At 45.2% G+C, this 18,914-nt stretch overlaps 1 protein-coding gene and 1 long non-coding RNA gene across 6 annotated transcripts in view; one reads left to right on the top strand and one right to left on the bottom strand.

The window, feature by feature from the left end:
- The window catches only part of LOC135578499 (uncharacterized), a 34,019-nt gene extending 15,659 nt beyond the window's left edge, over nucleotides 1-18,360 (bottom strand). Inside the window, exons 1-2 of the long non-coding RNA XR_010470206.1 lie at nucleotides 18,083-18,360; nucleotides 17,133-17,405 (exon numbers count right to left, since the gene is read on the bottom strand). This is a non-coding gene — a long non-coding RNA (uncharacterized LOC135578499). The remainder of the gene's footprint in view (nucleotides 1-17,132; nucleotides 17,406-18,082) is intronic.
- LOC102097407 (cytochrome c oxidase assembly factor 1 homolog) overlaps nucleotides 1-18,837 on the top strand; it is a 56,382-nt gene extending 37,545 nt beyond the window's left edge. For 3 of the 5 annotated variants that reach the window (XM_065052100.1, XM_065052098.1, XM_065052096.1), the window contains 4 exons: nucleotides 8,218-8,321; nucleotides 11,695-11,846; nucleotides 13,770-13,846; nucleotides 16,441-16,776. In XM_065052100.1, coding sequence (XP_064908172.1) covers nucleotides 8,228-8,321; nucleotides 11,695-11,846; nucleotides 13,770-13,846; nucleotides 16,441-16,537 — 420 coding nt within the window. In that variant the 5' untranslated portion in view covers nucleotides 8,218-8,227 and the 3' untranslated portion in view covers nucleotides 16,538-16,776. Of the gene's footprint in view, nucleotides 1-8,217; nucleotides 8,322-11,694; nucleotides 11,847-13,769; nucleotides 13,847-16,440; nucleotides 16,777-18,600 lie in introns of those variants that run through there. The other 2 variants (XM_065052101.1, XM_065052097.1) reach the window with 1 other exon arrangement.
- Nucleotides 18,838-18,914: the final 77 nt, after the last annotated feature.

Raw genomic sequence — 18,914 nt, 5'->3', positions numbered from 1 at the left:
TTTATTATTTTCTTTTATTTTTTTTAATGGTTCCCATCATAACTTTTTCTTCCCCTTTTTGTCTTTATGAGAGTAGAATGTTTCTAGGTCAGAATCCCTGATGGTCTTGTGCTGGTTTTGTTGTTCCATGCTTATTAAAAAGTCACGAGTCTTTGAGGTTATTTTTTCCCCAGATCTTAATTTGTGTTAACAGATTTAGCTGATACTGAACCAGTTCTGCTCCTATGGGCAAGGACCAACTTCTGGAAACAATCCAGGTGTCCAAGATGTTTGAAAGTAATTAGTTTTCCTCAAAGCCTTAGGCTTTAAGTGTTGATCTGATGTATTACAAAGGGACTTGACTTTCAGAAGAAGGGTAGGGTCAGCATTTTCTGGGGGAGAGAACGTTCTGAGGAGGGTGTAAAGATGGACACTTGAAATAAACTTACCACATCTGAGAATCTGGAGGGGGTTAGGGCAGCATTTTATTTATTTTTGGTTTTCAGTAGGAAGTATGAATAAGAGCAAGGTGTTCGTGAAGTGCCGAAAGTATGTATAATACTATATAATAAAAGGCATTATGTCAGCAAGATGTTTAGCCTTAGGGCTGCAAACCTTCCCATCTCTGCTGATATTTTTAAAGGCTTTGTAAACTGGGCTCCAGGCTGATCACGGCAGAGTAGATCAGATGTTTTACCTCCTCATTTCTGGAAGCAGATGCATTACAAGGGAATAAGCATCATATGATTTACACTGTGTTTGTGCCTTAAACATTTTGTCCTGTGACTGCCTCCCCTGGCATTCTCTTCCTTTAGGTCACCATCTACTTCTTGCCTATTTAATGCATGCATGTGGATTGTATTATTGAAGCTAGTAAGACTACAGACAGGCATAAACCTTATCAGAAGTGTAGATGGAGACTGTAAACTTCCAGACAGGTACTAACTTTTAACGTAGCCCCATATAGTTCCTAGCCAAATAGTTCCTAGCAGTAAATGTGACCTGATTGCCAGGGAGGTTATTGCAGACTCCTTGTACTTCTTGATGTTTTTTCCCCATCTCAGGATTTAATAAGGTGACTTAAAGCTAGGTAGGTTGTTGGTTTTGGCTCTGAGAATTTATCACTGTCTTTGGCATAACTAATGTACTGGACACAGATAAATGGCGGCAGACTGGCAAGAGAGCTAAGTAGTTACAACTGCATAGCAGGTATTGCAGGCTCTTTGATCTTTCCATGAGAAACGGTTTGGTACTCTCCACTGATCATTTACCTTGCAGGTTCAGTGAACCTATTCTAGGAAACTATATAGAGAAAATACACATCACGCTATGAAAACTTCCCTGGCTTGACAGTCTACTTCTGCTAAGCTCCTGCTAAGCACAGAGTGCTATTCCCTCTCATCCTGACAGCATGAGACTGTCAAAGGACTATATTTGCTCGTTCTTTATGAGATTCTTTTGTTTTAATGTGCCCATTTGGAAGCCGGGCTGTGACGCAGGCTGTGGGTAGGTGTGCGTAGAGTGTGGAGTAATTCTTTTGAACCTTGGATTGCAGCGTTCCATGACTTCCCTGTCAGTGGCAGGGAAGCCAAGAAGCTGTTCTATAGGTTTCTCAGGTAAACCACTCACTGTTAAAACCATAAACACTACTGATCTTTTCTTCCGGTACCTTGGATGTAAGTTTTTCATTTGCCCTACTTAAGAATTCTTACTCTTAAATTGTTTGCAGTTCACCTCTAAAACACAAAAAGTGAATTCACACCTTCCTCACCACTCCGTGGTGTCCAATTACAGAAACATACAATTAGGGATGTTAATGACGGATTATTAGGCATTAACCTATAATGCTGTGCTCCAATAACAGCAAAAATGGGTCACACTGTGGGTATAATTATCCTCCTTCTCCAATAACACACCCTGGTCCTGCCTCTTTCCTGTGATATCACTTGTATTTCAGTACAAAGCATGGGCAGCTCCAGTTGTCTTGGATGATGGTCTGTAGTGGGTTGTTGAACTGGCTGGCACGTGAGTCTGTCCTTCTAAAAGACTGAACAAACTATGATGTAGCATCTTTGCAACTTGGGAGAAAAGCAAAAAAGGATTTAGGCAGTTGCCTTTGTTATCTGCAGTTAGTAAGAAATAATCCATTTCACAGAGGGATAAACTGAGGGACGGCAGAAGAAGTCTCCTTGGACAGTGGGAACAGTGGCCCCACTGTTTCTGTCTGCTTGGCACTGGGGTGGTGCAATAGTCCACAGGGGAAGAGGGCATTTAGAAGGGTGAAGGTGGGCAGGCAGGAGCTAAAAAAATGCAGTTCAGGCAAGCCTGCTGGATGAGACCCTGTAGCATAAGGGCACATGGGGAAGTAGACCGTGACAGTGGGTACAGAAGATGTATGAAGATATATAAATACATAGAAACGTGCAAATGAGAGCACCCAAGAGAGGAGGAAAAGGAAATGAAACTAAAATATCTGTAGGCATCATGTCAGGTTTTGTACCAGCTGAACAAGCCACCTGCATTGTTGTGTGTACCTCAAGAGATGCAATGCAAGAATAAGGTGGCTGTTTAGCGTTCTTCTTAATCAGTCTATTGTCTGCTTTCACTTTCCTGGTTAATTAGTTAGCAGCGAAGGCATAGAATAAACTTATCATGGTTTCCTGACTTGCCTGGAGTTGTCCCTTCAAAGAATTTTAACCGGGGTAAGTTACATCTTTCTAGGAATTGATCCATGAGACCCTTGAAGGAACCATTTCAAAGCTGATTGTAAAGGTGTTTTACCTCCATAAATGCCAAAATGTGCCTATTCAGTGCATCTAGAGAAGAATCACTGAGGAAAAAAAAAAAAAAAGAGAGAAAAAAAAAGGGCACTACTTCTACTTTTGTTTGACTGTGAATTAAGCAAACTTATTTTCTGCAAGTTGCTGAGCTTTTCGTGAAGGCATATCAGACATGCAAAAGCTTGGTATTTCTGAACATACTGGCAGGGGCCACAATTCGTGCTATTAATTCTCAGAAATTAGGTAAATAGCATGTTAAGACCTGAAAAAGGGGAAGATGACATGCTGAAATTATGATCCTGCCAAAACACTTGTGCAGTACTGTCGTCTTTGGTGACAGTACTGATGATGAAGGTATTTTGTAGACAGTGAGTGTTAAGAAGCTGTCTCTAAATCGTTGTCCTGGCATATTATTAGTATAGGAATTGGCTCACACCCAGATGCCTTATGGATCTTACAAGATCAATGGATGGGCAGGAGAGCAAGAATGTGAAATACAAGTGTGTGCTTGTGCTTGTCTGTGGTTTACCTGATGTTACCCTCATCTCCTGTGACTTCCATGACTACCTGGGTGGCTTGCAGAAAAGCTGGACCTGGGGCCAACACAAACCCCACCAGTTCAAGGGAGACGTTCATTGCAGAAAGGTCAGACAACAGTTCCAGCCTTGAAGATAGATGCTCAGATACACGTTCAGACCTATTTATGAGTTTTAATTTAATTTAACAGTAGTCTTTTGCCACATATATATTGCATGTCATGCTGACACCTCAAAGTTTAAAGGCTCCCAGCTGCTTGTATTGGTGGCCTGGCAGTGCATTGTCTTGGCCAGGTGAGAAAGCCAGGAGTGATCCCACCAAGTTTGCATGGATCAAGTCACTTCTCTGAATTCAGTACTGTATTATTGTTTACTGTTTGGACTGCGATTAGCACCCAGAAGCCAGACATGCTGGTGGAGCTTGGTAGCACCAGTAGGAGAAGGATGAAGAGGAGAAGGAGGAGGAAATGTTTTCCCCAAAGAACCTGCAGCCCCAGCTCCCTCGCTCAAGTCTTAGGCAAACAGAACGAATAAATGTGGCTTGGTGAAAATGCCCGTGCATCACTGCTACCTGCCTTTGGTGGAGATGCCTGAGATCGAGCTCTGCCACCCTGGAAAAATAATGACCTACACAAATTTCAGAGACCAAAACAGAAAATCTGAATTTGCTGAAATAAGGGAGACTCTCTTAAGCCCAGCCTATTTTTAGAAGGACCTCTGTGGAGAAAACAAAGTCTAATTAAATCCCGACTTTATTGTTACAGTAACCCACCATTTCACATGTGACCCTGGGAGTCTTCCACCTCTCTGGGTTTGTTAAATCTCATTGTTAACTGCCTGAGTCCTGTTTAGTTTCAAAGTGAAGCCTGAATACTACCTTCTCCACCATCACTCTTATTAGAAATCTCTGTTCTTTAATATATATTTTTAGAGACTGATTCCTTTTGTAACTGTAGGCTCAGTGTTTTTGTGTGCTGATTTCTACTTAATCTTTCTTACTGCTACAGATAGCACAGGGGAAGAAAAAAATCATTTTTTTTCAGAACAGCATAGCTTGGAAATTGTGCTTTTTTTAATTACCGGCTGTGAAGAAATCTGTTTTTCCACCAGTTGACTTGCATACTTTTTAGTGGTATAACAGGTTCTGAGGGGAGATCTTCGCCACAGATAGCAGCGTGAGCTGCCTTCGTTAGGAGGCAATTGCACGCTCTATCTGTAAGATTCTCCTAAATGCATTGTCTTACAGTTACTCCCTTTGTGCCGAATGAAGTCAATGGAGTTTGGTTCTTCCCTTTAATAGTCTCTGCACTTTGCAGGCTCTAATTAATTTTCAGAAAAGCTTAGGACAGAAGGCACTCCTCTCGGCATGCCTCTGCTTCCCTTCCCTAGCGAGTCACCTCCATGGCACTTCAGCAGAGCAGCAGATGGGAGCAGCAAACACGGTTGGCCAGAGGGCAGAAATCCTAGCCACAAGCCCTCACAAACACCAGTTCCTTACTATGTTTCCATCTTCCACAAGGTGACACCATTAATCTCCAGTGTCATCATCCAGAAGTCGTCAGCAGCTGCATGCTGAGGGATGCTCAAGGATTTGGATGCAATATCTGGACGTCCATGCTGCAAAGGACTGTGATGGCAAGGAAGGGGACCAGCAGCTTCTCTCTGAGGGCTGCACTGGGCTCCAAGGACACTTCTGTCCTTGCTTTTTGAAGCTAGCAGGGAATTGTGGCATCAAAGAGGAGGTTTGCAAGGTCTTGAGATGCTTGCTCTGAACCTCTTCCTGCAACATGCTGTCATAGGACTGGCTTGGGGAAACAGACAAGAAATAAATGTGAGGAGAGTGTCAAGGGCTAGCCTGGGGCTGGGGTGGTCCATCCTGCAGGCCTCCTTCTGCTACTGAAAGCAAGCACCAGCTACATTCTCCCTGTTACAGCAACGATGACCTTCAAAGAGCCAGTCTGGACTGCACAACTTGGGTGCGCCTCAGCCCCGTGTCCCTGCCTCACCAGGACCAGCAACGTGCAACAGCTGCAGGCAGGGGTGTCACATTAGTAGCACTGCATGGGGCTGCAGTGCTTACCAGGATCACCATTCCTTGGCTGCCAAGCTCCTTTGCCAGATGGCACTGCCTTGGCACAGCACCATCAGGGTGCTTGCGGCCACTGAGTTGCTGCGAGCGAAGGGGGTAAGGAGAGCATGTGCGAGAATGTGACTGATCGGCACAAAACTCCTCTTACTTTCTATCCCCTTAGTCTGGGTGCAAGCAGACCGTGAGACCTAACAAACCTCAAACCCACCGACAGCGAGTTGTGGAGCCTCTGATTTCCGTCCTTTGCTGGGCACGTCCCATGAGCCTCAGTCAAAACATCCTCGCTTGTGCAAGAGCTCCACATTTTCCCATTTTAACTCAGCAAACTGCCAGCAGCACCCCTCCACCCCCAGACATTTGTGTTCAATTACCCTGAATTTCATCACAGAAAGCAAATTTTGCCTGGCCACAACTTTGAGTAGGGCAAAACCAAATACTGCAGGTCACAGCCTGTTGTATCTGATCTGGTCTCCAGATTTACCACCTTTTTTGTTTTCTTCCTGTTATGTAGTGGTGTCAGATCCTCCTCCTGGCCAGACAGATCTTACAGGAAAATCTTATTAATCAGATTTTGCAGTTTCGGGGTGGGAGGGGGAGGGGTGTCAGGAAATAATGTTGTAAATTGCAATTTAAGGAAAGTTGCAAACACAAGCAAGCAGAAAGCTCTCCCTGTCCTTGTGAAATGACTGCTGCTGTTTCTCTGTAAAAACACACTTGTATTTCCTCTGCCGCAGCTTCTCACACCACTCAAGTTCCCCAGGGGAAGTGAAGAAGAAAACTCATCAGAGAAGCAGATCAGGAAGGAGAGATGGTGACTAACTGTACCAATGGCACAATTTGGGGTTTTTTGAGGCAAAAAATAGACATAATGCACACATGCTTCTCTGAGTTGCTAGCATTACTAGCCATCCATAAATCTGAAGTAATTTAAACAATAAATGTAGATATTAAGAGCTCTTAAAATCAACCTGGGTTGCATTCACGGTTTCCCTTGGTCTAGAGGATGTAAGAAACGGTGTACAGGCATGTCAGCAGAGAGGCAAATGGAGGGAGGCTGCCCGTGTCACCTGGTCCAGCTACAATGGGAAAGACTCCTGACATTTGCCTCTCCACCCTTCTCTAAACTGTGGTTGTCAGCTGAGCAATGCCTGACTAATGCGTACCTGAGGGGATCTAGAGGTGGTTTTCACAACAGGACTCAAACGGCCTTGCCCAGGTCACATTTCTCTTACTGGTTTGAGCCTTGGTTTAACCAGGTCTCACTAACTGTAACCCTCAAGTGATATCATTGTGGCCACAATGAGCGCTGGCAGCCCAGAAAGCCAATTGTTTCCTGGGTTGCATCAAAAGGAGCGTGGCCAGCAGGTCGAGGGAGGTGATTCTATCCCTTTGCTCCACGCTGTTGAGTTCCCACCTGGAGTCCAGCATCCAGCTCTGGAGCTCTCAGTACAGGAAAGACATGGACCGGTTGGAGAGGGGCCAGAGAAGGCCACAGAAATTATCAGAGGGCTGGAACAGCTCTGCTGTGAGGACAGGCTGAGAGAGTTGGGGTTGTTCAGCTTGGAGAAGAGAAGGCTCTGGGGAGAATTTGTAGCAGCCTTCCAGTACATGAAGGGGACCTAGAAGAAAGCTGGAGAGGCAACAGGCTGCCCAGAGAAGCTGTGGATGCCTCATCCCTGGAAGTGTTCAAGGCCAGGTTGGATGGGGCTTTGAGCAGCCTGGTCTAGTGGAAAGTGTTCTGGCCTGTGGCACGGGGGTAGGAACTAGATGATCTTTAGGTCCCTTCCAACCCAAACTGTTCTATGGGGTGTGAAGCCTTTGGGATTAGAAATCCCATACAGTTTCCCCATGTATTCAGACGTCTACATCAGAGGGCAGCCTTTTGCTATTTTTTATCTTTTATTTTTTTTAATATTTATTGCTGTCAAGACCACTTGCCCTTACCATCCCAGCTGCAAGAGAAACAAGAGCATAAACCAATACTCAGATGCCTGGTCAAGTCCCATCCTGTCACAGCCTGAAGAAATGTGCTATTCCCCCACTGACACCTCAGCTCGACTCTTGCTAAGCTGCTGTGGGCAGGAGCATTAGCTTGAGCTCTTCAGGCCACACCGTCTCCCTCTTACCCAAACCATAGGAAGTGTTTAGTAGATGGACTTTCTCAGAGGTGTTTCTTATTCTGCTGGGTCATTCATTCAGATGCCAAAATTGTGACTCATTAAAAGGGCAAGCTTGGGCTGGGGGGAGGGCAGGAAGGAAGAAAAATAGGCTTGCAAGAGCCTTCCTGTTTACCCATAGCTTGGGAAAAAAACCAAGACAACAGAATACCCACACCCTGGCTCCATTATCTTTGCTGGCACAGTGCTGGCTTGGCTCTGTCCCTCACCACTCCAGGCCAAATCCAGCCCTGCCGCGAGCGTGTTTACTTTAGAAGAGTTTACTTGAGAGAGAACCCCGGCCCCCCGAGCCTGAATGCTCACAGTGTGCGAGCGAGCGTACAGGCACCACGAGCCCCCATGACAATGTGCCCTGGCACTGGCCCCCAGCCACACTGAGGAGGTCATTTTCTTCTCGGCAATTAGCAAAGTGGTGGCATCGCTAAAAGAAATTGAATAAACACATTCAACCCGGCTGGGTCCCCAGTTTGCTCTGTTCTCACCACCCTTCCTTCTGGGCGCATGGTGGGGCCCCAGTGAGCAAGAGCGTGATGCCTGTGCCCTGCACTTTCATTCAGGCCTGGTTGGAAAGGGCTTTTAGGAAAGACGAGAAGGGGGGGGAAGTAATCCTTTAGCTTTCTTCTTTTATAACAAATGTCTTCCCTTTTTGTTTTCAGGGAGGAAAAAATGCCAGCTTCTCTAAGAAAACTGCAGCAAATGGCTGTTTTCATGGGTCTGTTCAGTGGCGGGGGATGCATCGTGATGTATAATCTTATGCAAAGTAAGTCTTGGTGCTGTTAGCAACCTTATTTCTCCTCTGCTCCTTTCATTTGCTTTTGTGTAGCGGGGAAAATAGCAGCATGCAAGATGTGAAAAGCAGATGAAGTTAAGGGAAGTGTGGCTGAGCCTCTGGGTTCTGCCTCCATGGGCTCTGCTTTGTTCAGCCTCAGGGCTGCTGCTCTCCCAAGTGCTGCTGCACACATTTCCAGAGGTGGGTACTGAATAGGAATCAGGCTCCTGTAGTCAGGAGAAACTCTAGTTTCTGGGGGTTTCCTGAGGGTGAGGGCAAAGTGAAAGCTTAGGCAGGTTTTGTTTCTTACTGAGATTTTACAGCTGGGCAGGAAAAGAGGACCATCTGTGAGAGGGTATTAAAGTCTAGCGGTTTTATCTGCATATCTCTGTGGTGCTGGCCCTTAAACACAACATGCCTGTGAAGTGCTAAGACATTAGTTTTTTCTGAATGAAGGGCAGATAAGAGTGCTGTTCATTGAGAAGATGAGGACAAGGAGAGAAAAGCTAAACACGTGCCATTGCTGTTTATAAACAGCTCTAATTGCCACATGTCTTTGGCCAAGAATCCAAATTATTAGTTAAAATATGTTTATTTTCTTCTAAAATTGTTTCTAGATATTTGGCATCAGACCAGAAACAAAGCTTTGCCTCTCTCTTGGTGGGTTCTATAGGCTTCTTGGCCCTATGCCTCTCACTCGCTGGTACTATCAAATTACACTGCTTTTCAGCTAGCCTTATATCAGAGGATGCTGCCAGAAAAGTGTAACCAAGCCTGTTCCTCAAGCCCTCAGATAAGCTCTGAAACCTCCTCTTCATTTTGCACGTATTAATAACAAATCAGACAAGGCTGGAAAGCAGGCTTTAATTTTAGGCAGCTCATGCCTTCAAGCTCTGGAGCACATGACAGATATATGATCCTCTTACTCTTTAAAATACAGAATCTGGCTTTAACAAGGACATTAGCATTTTTTAATTTTCAGCTTCAACATTGACATTGTTATCTAGAAATCTCTGGGGGGCGAAAAAAGTCACCCTCCATACTATACAGAAAGTCAAAGGGCTCATTCCCTGCATCACTTAGCTGTGTAATCCAGTGGTGGAACGCGATGGCTACTTCTTGCTTTGTTGCAATAGCAGTGGCCACCGAGTAGCTGTCTGATAACTTGGTGACAAGCCAGCCAGGCTGTTGAAAGGACACTTTGTGCTGCAGAATGCGTCCTTCTGCAGCCTCCAGCAGACAGGGGAGCCACACTGGGACACTTCCTCCCTTGGCACAAACCTAAGGTTATCCCAGTTCTTTCTGCTATCCCAGTGCACATACCTGGCCTATACTGGGACCTGTGAGGAGCAAGTGACTTCCATAGTGGTGGGAGCAGGGGGAGGGGTGTGCTTCAGGTTGAAGGGAAGTTTGCATGCACATGGTGTCTACGAAAGCTTGTACAAACACTTGGGTAATCCTATTTCTACTCACTCACTTTACTTCCACACCCTTCTCAAGGGAGCAGCCTCCCCAGCCAACACCAGCATCCTTTCAGCTCTCCTGCTGAAAACGTGTGGACAAATGGACTGGTTGGGTATTTTATGTATTTTATTGTGTCCAGTTCTGGGCCCCTCAATTCAAGCTTGAGACAGTCCAGCACAGAGCCACGAAGATGATTAAGGGAGTGGAGCATCTCCCTTATGAGAAAAGGCTGAGGGAGCTGGGTCTCTTTAACTTGGAGAAGAGGAGACTGAGGGGTAACCTCATTAATGGTTATAAATATGTAGAGGGCGAGTGTAATGAGAATGGAGCCAGGCTCTTCTCGGTGACAACCAATGATAGGACAAGGGGCAATGGGTACAAACTGGAACACAGGAGGTTCCACTTAAATATGAGAAGAATCTTCTTCACGATGAGGGTGATGGAACATTGGAACGGGCTGCCCAGGGGGGCTGTGGAGTCTCCTTCTCTGAAGACATTCAAAACCCACCTGGACACATTCCTGTGTAACCTCATCTAGGTGTTCCTGCTCCAGTGGGGGGATTGAACTGGATGATCTTTCAATGTCTCTTCCAATCCCTAACATTCTGTGATTCTGTGATAGGAGATACTAACAAGAAACAGCTGAGAAGCAGCACCAGGAAACTTGAACCCATTTCCCCTACAACCTGCAGGATAAGCACAACATACTTTTAACATTGGGTGACTGCTTGCCATGATCCGTGGGCACTAACGGGCTTGTGTGCTGCCACCTCTATTGCTGGAGCTCCTTAGGATGGTCCAGGGGTCCAGGGAGGACCAGCACAGGCTGCAGCCTTGCAAAGCTGTTTCTGTGCCAGCTGGGTGCTGCCTGCTCACAGGGGATACCTCTAGTGAGGGAGAGGGGGCAGCATCCTTCTGCCTCACGCTCCAAGAATAATACCGACAGGCAAGAGGCCAGGGAACAAACCTTACACCTTGTTTTAAACTCTTTGGAAGGCGAGAACCAAGTTGCCAGAGTGGAATTTTCACATGTACATACTCCTGGCTTAACTCTGCCCTTCTTGAGTGAAGTTAGGCTGGTGTGAAGCATACCTAGAAGTCCCAACAGACAAGCCTTACAACTGTTTATAAGCAAATCTCTGCCCCCATATGGAGGGTCGGCATGTTTCCAGCCTCACAGCTCTGCATTGTCCATTGGTGACCACTGCACAGCATTCCCCAGCTATACATGGCAACCAGACATTGATAAATAACGATTTACCACAATTGTCCTCCATATGCCAACAGTGCAGCATCCAGACTACTGTGCTTTTGTTGCTGCTTGACCATTGACTCTAATGGCCCTTCTTTGTGCCTCCCTTTCAATGCATACGTCAGTAGAGTTGCAGCTTCATGGCTGCCACTTGAAAAGCTGTATCAAGACCACAGCAAGAGTTTCACAGCAGCAGCAGCTTTTCCTGTCTCACACCAACGTCTGTGAAATATCCTCCATTCTTGAAGTATTTTCTGTACCTCCTTTAAAGAAGAAATTAGTTATCTTCAGAACATTTTCAGTTATTCGTTTGTATGCTTTTTTTTTGTTGCTTTTAGATGACATACAAATGTATGAAAAGCAGGGAGACACAGCTATAAGCTGAACTGTATAGCAGTATGGAGCAGGCTATATTCAGAGCCCTCTTTACTTAAATTAGCTGAATAACATTACAGTTCAGCATCGCTTCTCTGATGTGTTTCCTCCTTTAAACAGATTTCTCCTAATTAGTAGTTTTGGACTGTTTTTCAGGGAGGGTGTGGTAGTCTTGGTAGTCTGGAGGAAATGTCTTTTTTTTTTAAAAAAAACAAAACTTATGTTTTGGTTTTAAGTGGACAGTCTCCTCACCATCCTGTTTCTCTCACCTAGAAAGTTTTGCCCGGACCCAGTATTACCAGCAGGCCTTGGAGCAACTGAACAGCAATCCCGATGCCTTGGAAGCCCTGGGTGCCCCACCTCTTAAGGTTCACAACATCCGACTGACAGATGGGAGTAATCGTGTGGACACAGAAAGAGCACGGGTAACGCTGGGGAGGTGGTGTTACAGGGTGGCTTCCCAAGGCATCAGTTGATAAGAGGTCAGCCAGGGGATCTTTAGCAGGTCACAAGTCACTTGGGTGCACTGGAAAGCTGTAAAATGCGATGCCAGTTGATTTGGAAGAGGAACAGGTTTCCAGATAATAGATCTCCACTCATGTGAGGGACTAGATACAGCAAGAGTGGCATCTTCATGTTGTACTATATGGGCACATCACAGAATATCAAGGGACCTCCCAAGCCAGTCAGTCCCCTTCCTGCTACTGTAAGTCACAAAATAGTTTTGAGAAACATATCAGATCCAGCTTTAAAGTAGCAGCTGCCTCCTTCATCTCCCTAGATACATCCCAGGCTAGTTTTTAAAGCTTTGTTCAGAACAGAGTTTTATAGCTGCTTATGAGCTGTGCCATGGTACAGCACAAATGATGGGGTTTCTAAAAATCACCTGTAATTCTGTGCCATGGAGGACGGCTGCCTGGCGTGGGACTGAGTGCGTGGGTTACGTAGTAACTGAAGAATGCTGTGCTGGGTGCTGAAGAGTTGCACAAGGCTGCCTTGCATCAGCCCAGGGCTGGGCCAAAGCAAAGCTCACAAACACAAGTCCACTTCCAGTTGGGGTTGCTGCCCAAAAAGGACATCCCATCAGTGTTTTTCCCCTTAGACCAGGACTAGCTGCCTTTCCCTGGTTTTGCTGGTAATGCAAAACATGCCTAGTGACCTGTGCAGGTCCCTCACTGGGGCATCTCATCACATTTGAATCATTTTGTTCCTCCTGGTGAGTAGTTTTGAGTCCTGGGGACCAAGCAAGGGCATTAAGGAATGGGGTAGATGGTACAGTGAAGGAGGGGGGCTGTCAGGGCAAGAAGGAAAAAAAATAATTAAAAAAAAATCAACCTTTAACCAGCTCACAAAATTCCATGTTCCATCTCACTCCAGAGAGGATTCACCCATGTAATACTCTGGGCCAAGTTTCCCAGGTTTTAGAGATTCTACCAGCAAACATATCTAAAGCCAAAAACATGCAAAAAAACCCCACACGACCTCTTATGCTGATTGAAAAGAAGAAGAGAACCTGTCCCAGTGATGTTTTCCTGTGTCACTGCTAAAGAATGCTGGTCGCTTGGGTGACTCAGGGTGAAGTCAAATCCTGCCTTCTACCGACCTCACCCAAGACACAAACCACCAACTTTCTTCTCTGCTTTTTCATGCTCCTGACCATTCATGTTCTCATGAAATAAGCTGTTTAATCATCACTAATGATTATATCATAGATCAGTTTACTAACTCCACAACATTCCCAACTCCTGGGGTTGCTGGACAACCCCTGACATTTTCTCTTCATGATTGCAATACCACCAGCAAACACTACCCCTGAAACACATTCGTTTTATTCAAACATTACATTAAGTGCAATTAGCTGTGGTCGCTGCTACAGCTCCTAACTTTGTTGAACTGAGTGGTAGGATTTGTGACACTGAGAAAAATCATTGAACATCTCTTATTGCCTCGATGTGTGTTAAGGAACTGATCTATAGAGGATTTGAACCTATGTTATGGTTATGGGAAGCTCTAACACAGTGCAGGTCACCTCTGGATCACCATGCATTCCGGTAAGGAAAGGTGTTTGCTCATAAATATTTCAGAGAGTGAGTGGTTTTCTCTGGGGGTTGCAGCTGTAACACAGTACATTCTTTCAGCAGAGAGAGATTAATGTATGGCAGAACAGACATACCTGTATAGCCATGCACACATTAGCCATTAGAAAAGCTAAAGCTTAGTGAAACTCTACAATACAGTTAAAAAAAAAAAAAAAAAGTTAAAAAGGTGTTACATCTTTGACTGTAAAAGGACTAAATGTCCGTTTCATAACGTTTCACTGAATCTTTAACATACTTTCACATTTGCAGATAAAGTTACCAGTATCTGGAACAAAATCAGCAGGGTACCTTTACATTAACTCGGAGATGGACCACTCCCGTCAATGGTGAGTACTGGGGAAGGTGCTGGGAGAAACATATAGATGCAAGAAGAAAAGTGGCAGGAGAAGAGAGCAGAGCAGGGCATTTGCTTTAGTCATCCGTGTTGCTGAGATCATGCACACAAAGGAAGCAGAAATTAATGTCTGAAGGTCTTGTGAAAGGTTGTTACCATTGTTATGACAAAAAATACACACTAGTTGAGAAATACATTGACTTCATCCCTATGAATACAAATAGCAGAGCAACATGAGCGATTTGTTGTGTAAAATGTGTTGTTCAGCAAACTATAGCTCAGTATATATCTGTAAATACTGTGAGCCAAAGTAATGTATTGCCCCCTCCCATCTCTCCTCCCCACAGAGGCGCAGAGGCTGTTGCACAGCAGTCCAAACTCCAGTCTAGTATTAGGTGTTGCAGTAGGGGAGTTACACATTAGACCAGAACCTATCAAGGTGAGCTAAAAATCAGTGCAGGACTTTTTTTTTTTTTTTCAAGCTACCTGATAGATACAGTCCTTATAGTTAAAAAAAGTGCTAGAACAGATACATTACAGCAGAAGGATGCTCTGATTCCACATCATATAGTAGCAACTTTACATTTTTGTAGCACTGTAGCCTGAAAACCTCCACTGTCAAGGGTAAACCAATTTCTAGAACCAAGCAAAAAATTACAACATGAATTTGAAGTCCATCTTCCGTTGCAAAAGAGGAAATTTAATCAGACGCAAACTTCTTCACATGTACTTGTTCTTGGAGTCTGTTAGGCACTTCTGTTAACTCTATTTAAAAATCCAAAGCTACAACATTTTTACTCAGCTGCCACCAGCCATATGGTAATGTTTTCTTTTCATAATTAGGTGAACACAACTTACTGTATTTCTCTTCTGAATAACTGTGGGAAGTAAGGTGTAAAACAATGGGAGGAAGACGCTGGGCTGGGACTTGAGAGAATCAAGGCCAGACCTGGCCTCCTCCCTAGTGACCAGAGATATCCCCAGAGGTCCCCAGCCACCTTTCTTGCACATCTACACTTCCCCAGGGCCTGGGCTCTGATGTCCTCACTTATCTCCTCCTGACAGATGGAGGGAAATAACAGTTCCCTCCTGTTTCGCTGAGTTACTGTGAAGATAACTGAGGATTGCAAGACGTTGAACTACAGGAGAAATTGAAGTGCACACATATCTCTCAGAGATATCTTCTGTAAAAGGGTTTGTGGCAGACGAATCTGTCAGACTCAATCATCTTTGTCCTGCACACAGTTCCACTTGAGGCTAGGCAGGATTTGGTGTCCTTGCACTGGGCTGAGGAACTGAGAGTAAAATGGCTGGTTCCCATCTGATCCACGGAGAGGAATTCCTGAAATACTCAACAGGAATAACAAACATGTAAGCTGGCCATCCTGGTGGGGCTCAGCATAGTGGGCACATGGGCATTTCCGGTGGAGACCACCAGACTAATAGACACAATTAAATGACACCAGGAGCGCTCTGTGCAAGTGGTTTAGGCTCCTAAGCCACCAAAATGCTTCTGACTCCAAGTGCAGTCAGTCCATAGCAGTTTATTTGTTTATGTGGTTATTAAAAAAGAGGACAACTTCAAAGAAAGGGAAATTTTGAGTGCACGAGCTGGTTTGGTCCTGGAGGAGGAGGCACTCAGGTGCAGGCAGCACAGGGATGGGGAGGGTGCCTGGAGGCGAGGTCCTCCAAGGCACCAGCCTTACAAAATGACACTTTCCTGCCCTGAAGTGAGTGGAGGGAAGGTCCGAGACCCCAGGCCATGCTGGGGAGAATGAGCAGTTGCTCCTTCAAGCTGCTATAAATGAGGCAGCTGCTCATCCCAGCTCAGATGGAGATGGAGGGCTGGCGAGCGAAGGGCCCTGCCACAGACCCATCACACAGAGGTGCGGCAGCTGAATTACCTGGTTTTGTGTACTCAGCACCGACTGCAGCAGAAGCAGAGTTGGTCTGGGTGAGCACCGGGAGCTTTTGAAAACAATCCTATCTCAGTACCCCAAAACACTAGTCCTTCCCAGCTGAAAAAGCAGCACGAGCAGTCTCACAGTAGCAGGCTTGGAACAGAGTTCAGAGGAAGCAAAAGGCTCCCTCTCGGTCTCCAAAAAATGCAGTTTTCCTTCTTCTTTGAGTAACCACTGTCATACCCTGTCAGTGTTTCAGCAGTCACATTGAGTGATCACACAGTGTTCAAACTCCTCCAAGCCAGGATAATTCCTTAGCAACACAGTCTGGCTCCAAGGCTGGAGAGGAGCTGAGCAAGGAATGCACCCGCAGGATGGGGAGGAAGAAAGGCACCGGGTCGGGGGAGGAATGTCCTCTCTAAAAATAGCTGGCAGGATTTTATTTGAGTTGCAAACAACAGTAACATGCATCCCAGACCTTTAAATCTGGGCTGTGCTGTGCTATTAGGAAAAACAGCTTTCAGAAGCTGGCACTCAAAAACCAAGTTTTAAAACACTTGAAAGAATTTTTAATAGCACTGAATGCATGGAATGATTTGTTTCTCTATGCCAGCTGTTGCTATACCCTTACTACTATATTAAAGGTAATTGAAACAAGTTGAAAACCTCTTTTGGTTTGTATCAGCTGGTGCCTTCAGGATGTCACCTTGAAACTGCGAGATGGTCAGAGTATTCCTGTTTACCGCTCCCCGGTGGAGACCAGTGGTGTGCAAGAAGGCTAAAACTCAAAGGCAGCTGCGTCTCCACCTCCCACTGAGCCGAAGGAGCCATTAATCGATCGCATCCCACTGTGTTTGTGAATGTATGCAGTTGTCACAAGCGACAATTCCACTTAGGTGGGTGCTCTCAAGACAATTTTCTCTCCAAGACTGACCTCATCATTGTCATGACTGTAATTTCTTTCTTTTGCTGGTCTACTCATGTGTTCAGCAGAAGACTAAAATAAATATATTGCAAAAGACTTGCTGTTGTTCCAGAGAAGTCATGTGTTATGCCCTGTGCGTGCTGGTATTATGAGTTTGAAATAAATAAACAAACTGCCAGGAAACCAGGCTTTTCTACAATTACAGACCAAAGTCAGGACAGCTGGGCTGCTCTGTCATGGCTAGAAGGCTGAGTCAGCTTCTCATAGTCATTCCTGTACTACTTCGGTTTCCCCCATTTCTCAACAAGTGTTTCCTAAAGCAGGAGAGACAAAGCAGTGAAGGCGAAGCTCAGCACCAGTCTCCTCCGCTGCTAATGAATGTCACATATTAGGTAGATTTACACCCTCACAGTTATCATTAAAAAGCTCACGAGATAGCAGAGACCACTTACCATAACTTCTGAATTCCAGGAAAAGTCTTGCTACTCGCATTGCTCCTGCTGAAGGTCGATATAACAGAAGAAGCCACTGTTACACACCAGTGCTGCCCGACGCAGGCTCAGGAGAGCACCTTCACTCTCCCACTTCTGCTTAGAGAGGAAAACACTCAGGAGGTCCAGAACAGGCAAAATACCACCACAGTTCAATCAGACTACAACAAGAGATTGTGGTTGTGCCTTGATTCTCTCAGTGCAGCCACTCAGCCAATGGAGGTGGAGGATTGCCTATAACAGAAGCAAGTTGAGGAATAAGCAATAAAGCCCAAAACCCCAGCCCCCATCAAACTGCACCTTCTAACTAATTGCAAAGCCTAAGGCTCAGTCTGAGATGGCTGAGAGACACAAGTAGCTGTCCTGCTGTCATACCGTGAAGTAACATGCAAGCCACTAAGAACATCCAGAAGAGTATCTTGGATTTATTGTAACAGAGCAGGTTAATCAAGATGCAGCTTCTCTTGAGCCGGCACACACGAAATCCCTGGTCTGGCGTCACAAAATGCTGCACCATGATACCACTGCCTGTCGTGGCTCTAACCCTGAGGGAGATCTCCCCCCATAAACCTGACCAGTAACACTGGAGATTTTACCTTGCTTGGGGGAAGCAGAGATCGCAAAGAAGTTTCATCTCTTAGTTTCCCCCTAAAGACCTAGCAGACCCCGCCTTTAACTCGAAGCACTCCTGATCATCCTAACCAAGCCATGGGCTCCCCAAAGCTGTGAGAATGGGTGGCATCATCATATCAATGTTTCTCTAAGTCCAATCTTTAAACCTGGAGAAGGAAGTAATCAATGGGTGGAGGCTGGAAGCCAACCAATCACTGAAGTGAGACAAAAGAAAAGTCACATTAAAATCCCTGCTTTTGTTTTGCTATTTAATAGTCAGTAAACCCAGAATCTCTTACCTCTTGACCTCAAGTGCCTCAGAAACCACTTCCTCCCTGTGTTGGAGCTCTTCTAAGATGCTCATATCCAGAGGGAGAAAAAAGGAGCAGGCTGGTGTGTTCAGTGCTGAGCTGCTTTGACCATGTGGCTCCCATTAGATCTACCACAGCCTACGGCTGCTGCTTTCAGAGAGGACACAGGTGCAGCCAAAAGAGCTGGAGCATGCCAGGAAAACAGGGAACACAAAGGTCTCAAAACCACTAGCAGCTGCTGAAAGCCCAAATAATTTCAAGAGGGTACCTGGACACCCGTCTTCCCCTTGCAGTCTTTTCCACTAAAATATGCTGGAGCAGATTAGGTTGCTTTTTATCTTCATTAGGTCATTAAAACACTAATTAATTGTAATTATATTGTGTTGCATGTCAGTAAATACCAGTCTGGACAATCATTTCATTTTTATTGAGAAAATATTCATCTTTTATCAAAAGACCTTAAAAAGTTAAAACTTCTTCAGAAAGCCATTCTTTTCTAATCCCAGGAGGAGCCTCTGGAGATCATCTAGTCCAACTACCTCACTCATAACAGGGTCAACAAGAGCAACTTGCCTGGGACTGCATCCAGTCAGGTTTTGAAGATCACCAAGGATGGAGACTCCACAACCTCTGGAGACACTGTACCAGTGTTCAACCATTCTCACAGTATAAAAAAAAATAATAAACCTCCAACAAAACAAACAAATAAACAAAAAAAAGCTTTTTCTTATGTTTGAACAGAATTTCCTGTGTTTCAGTGTGTGCTGGTTGCCTCCTGTCCTGCCATTTGGCACCACTGAGAAGAACCTGGCTCCATCCT

The sequence above is a fragment of the Columba livia genome, chromosome 2, assembly GCF_036013475.1.
Source record: "Columba livia isolate bColLiv1 breed racing homer chromosome 2, bColLiv1.pat.W.v2, whole genome shotgun sequence".
NCBI classification, from domain to species: Eukaryota; Metazoa; Chordata; class Aves; order Columbiformes; family Columbidae; genus Columba; species Columba livia.
Note: the sequence above shows the minus strand (reverse complement) of the source record. Positions and strands in the feature narration are given on the sequence as shown.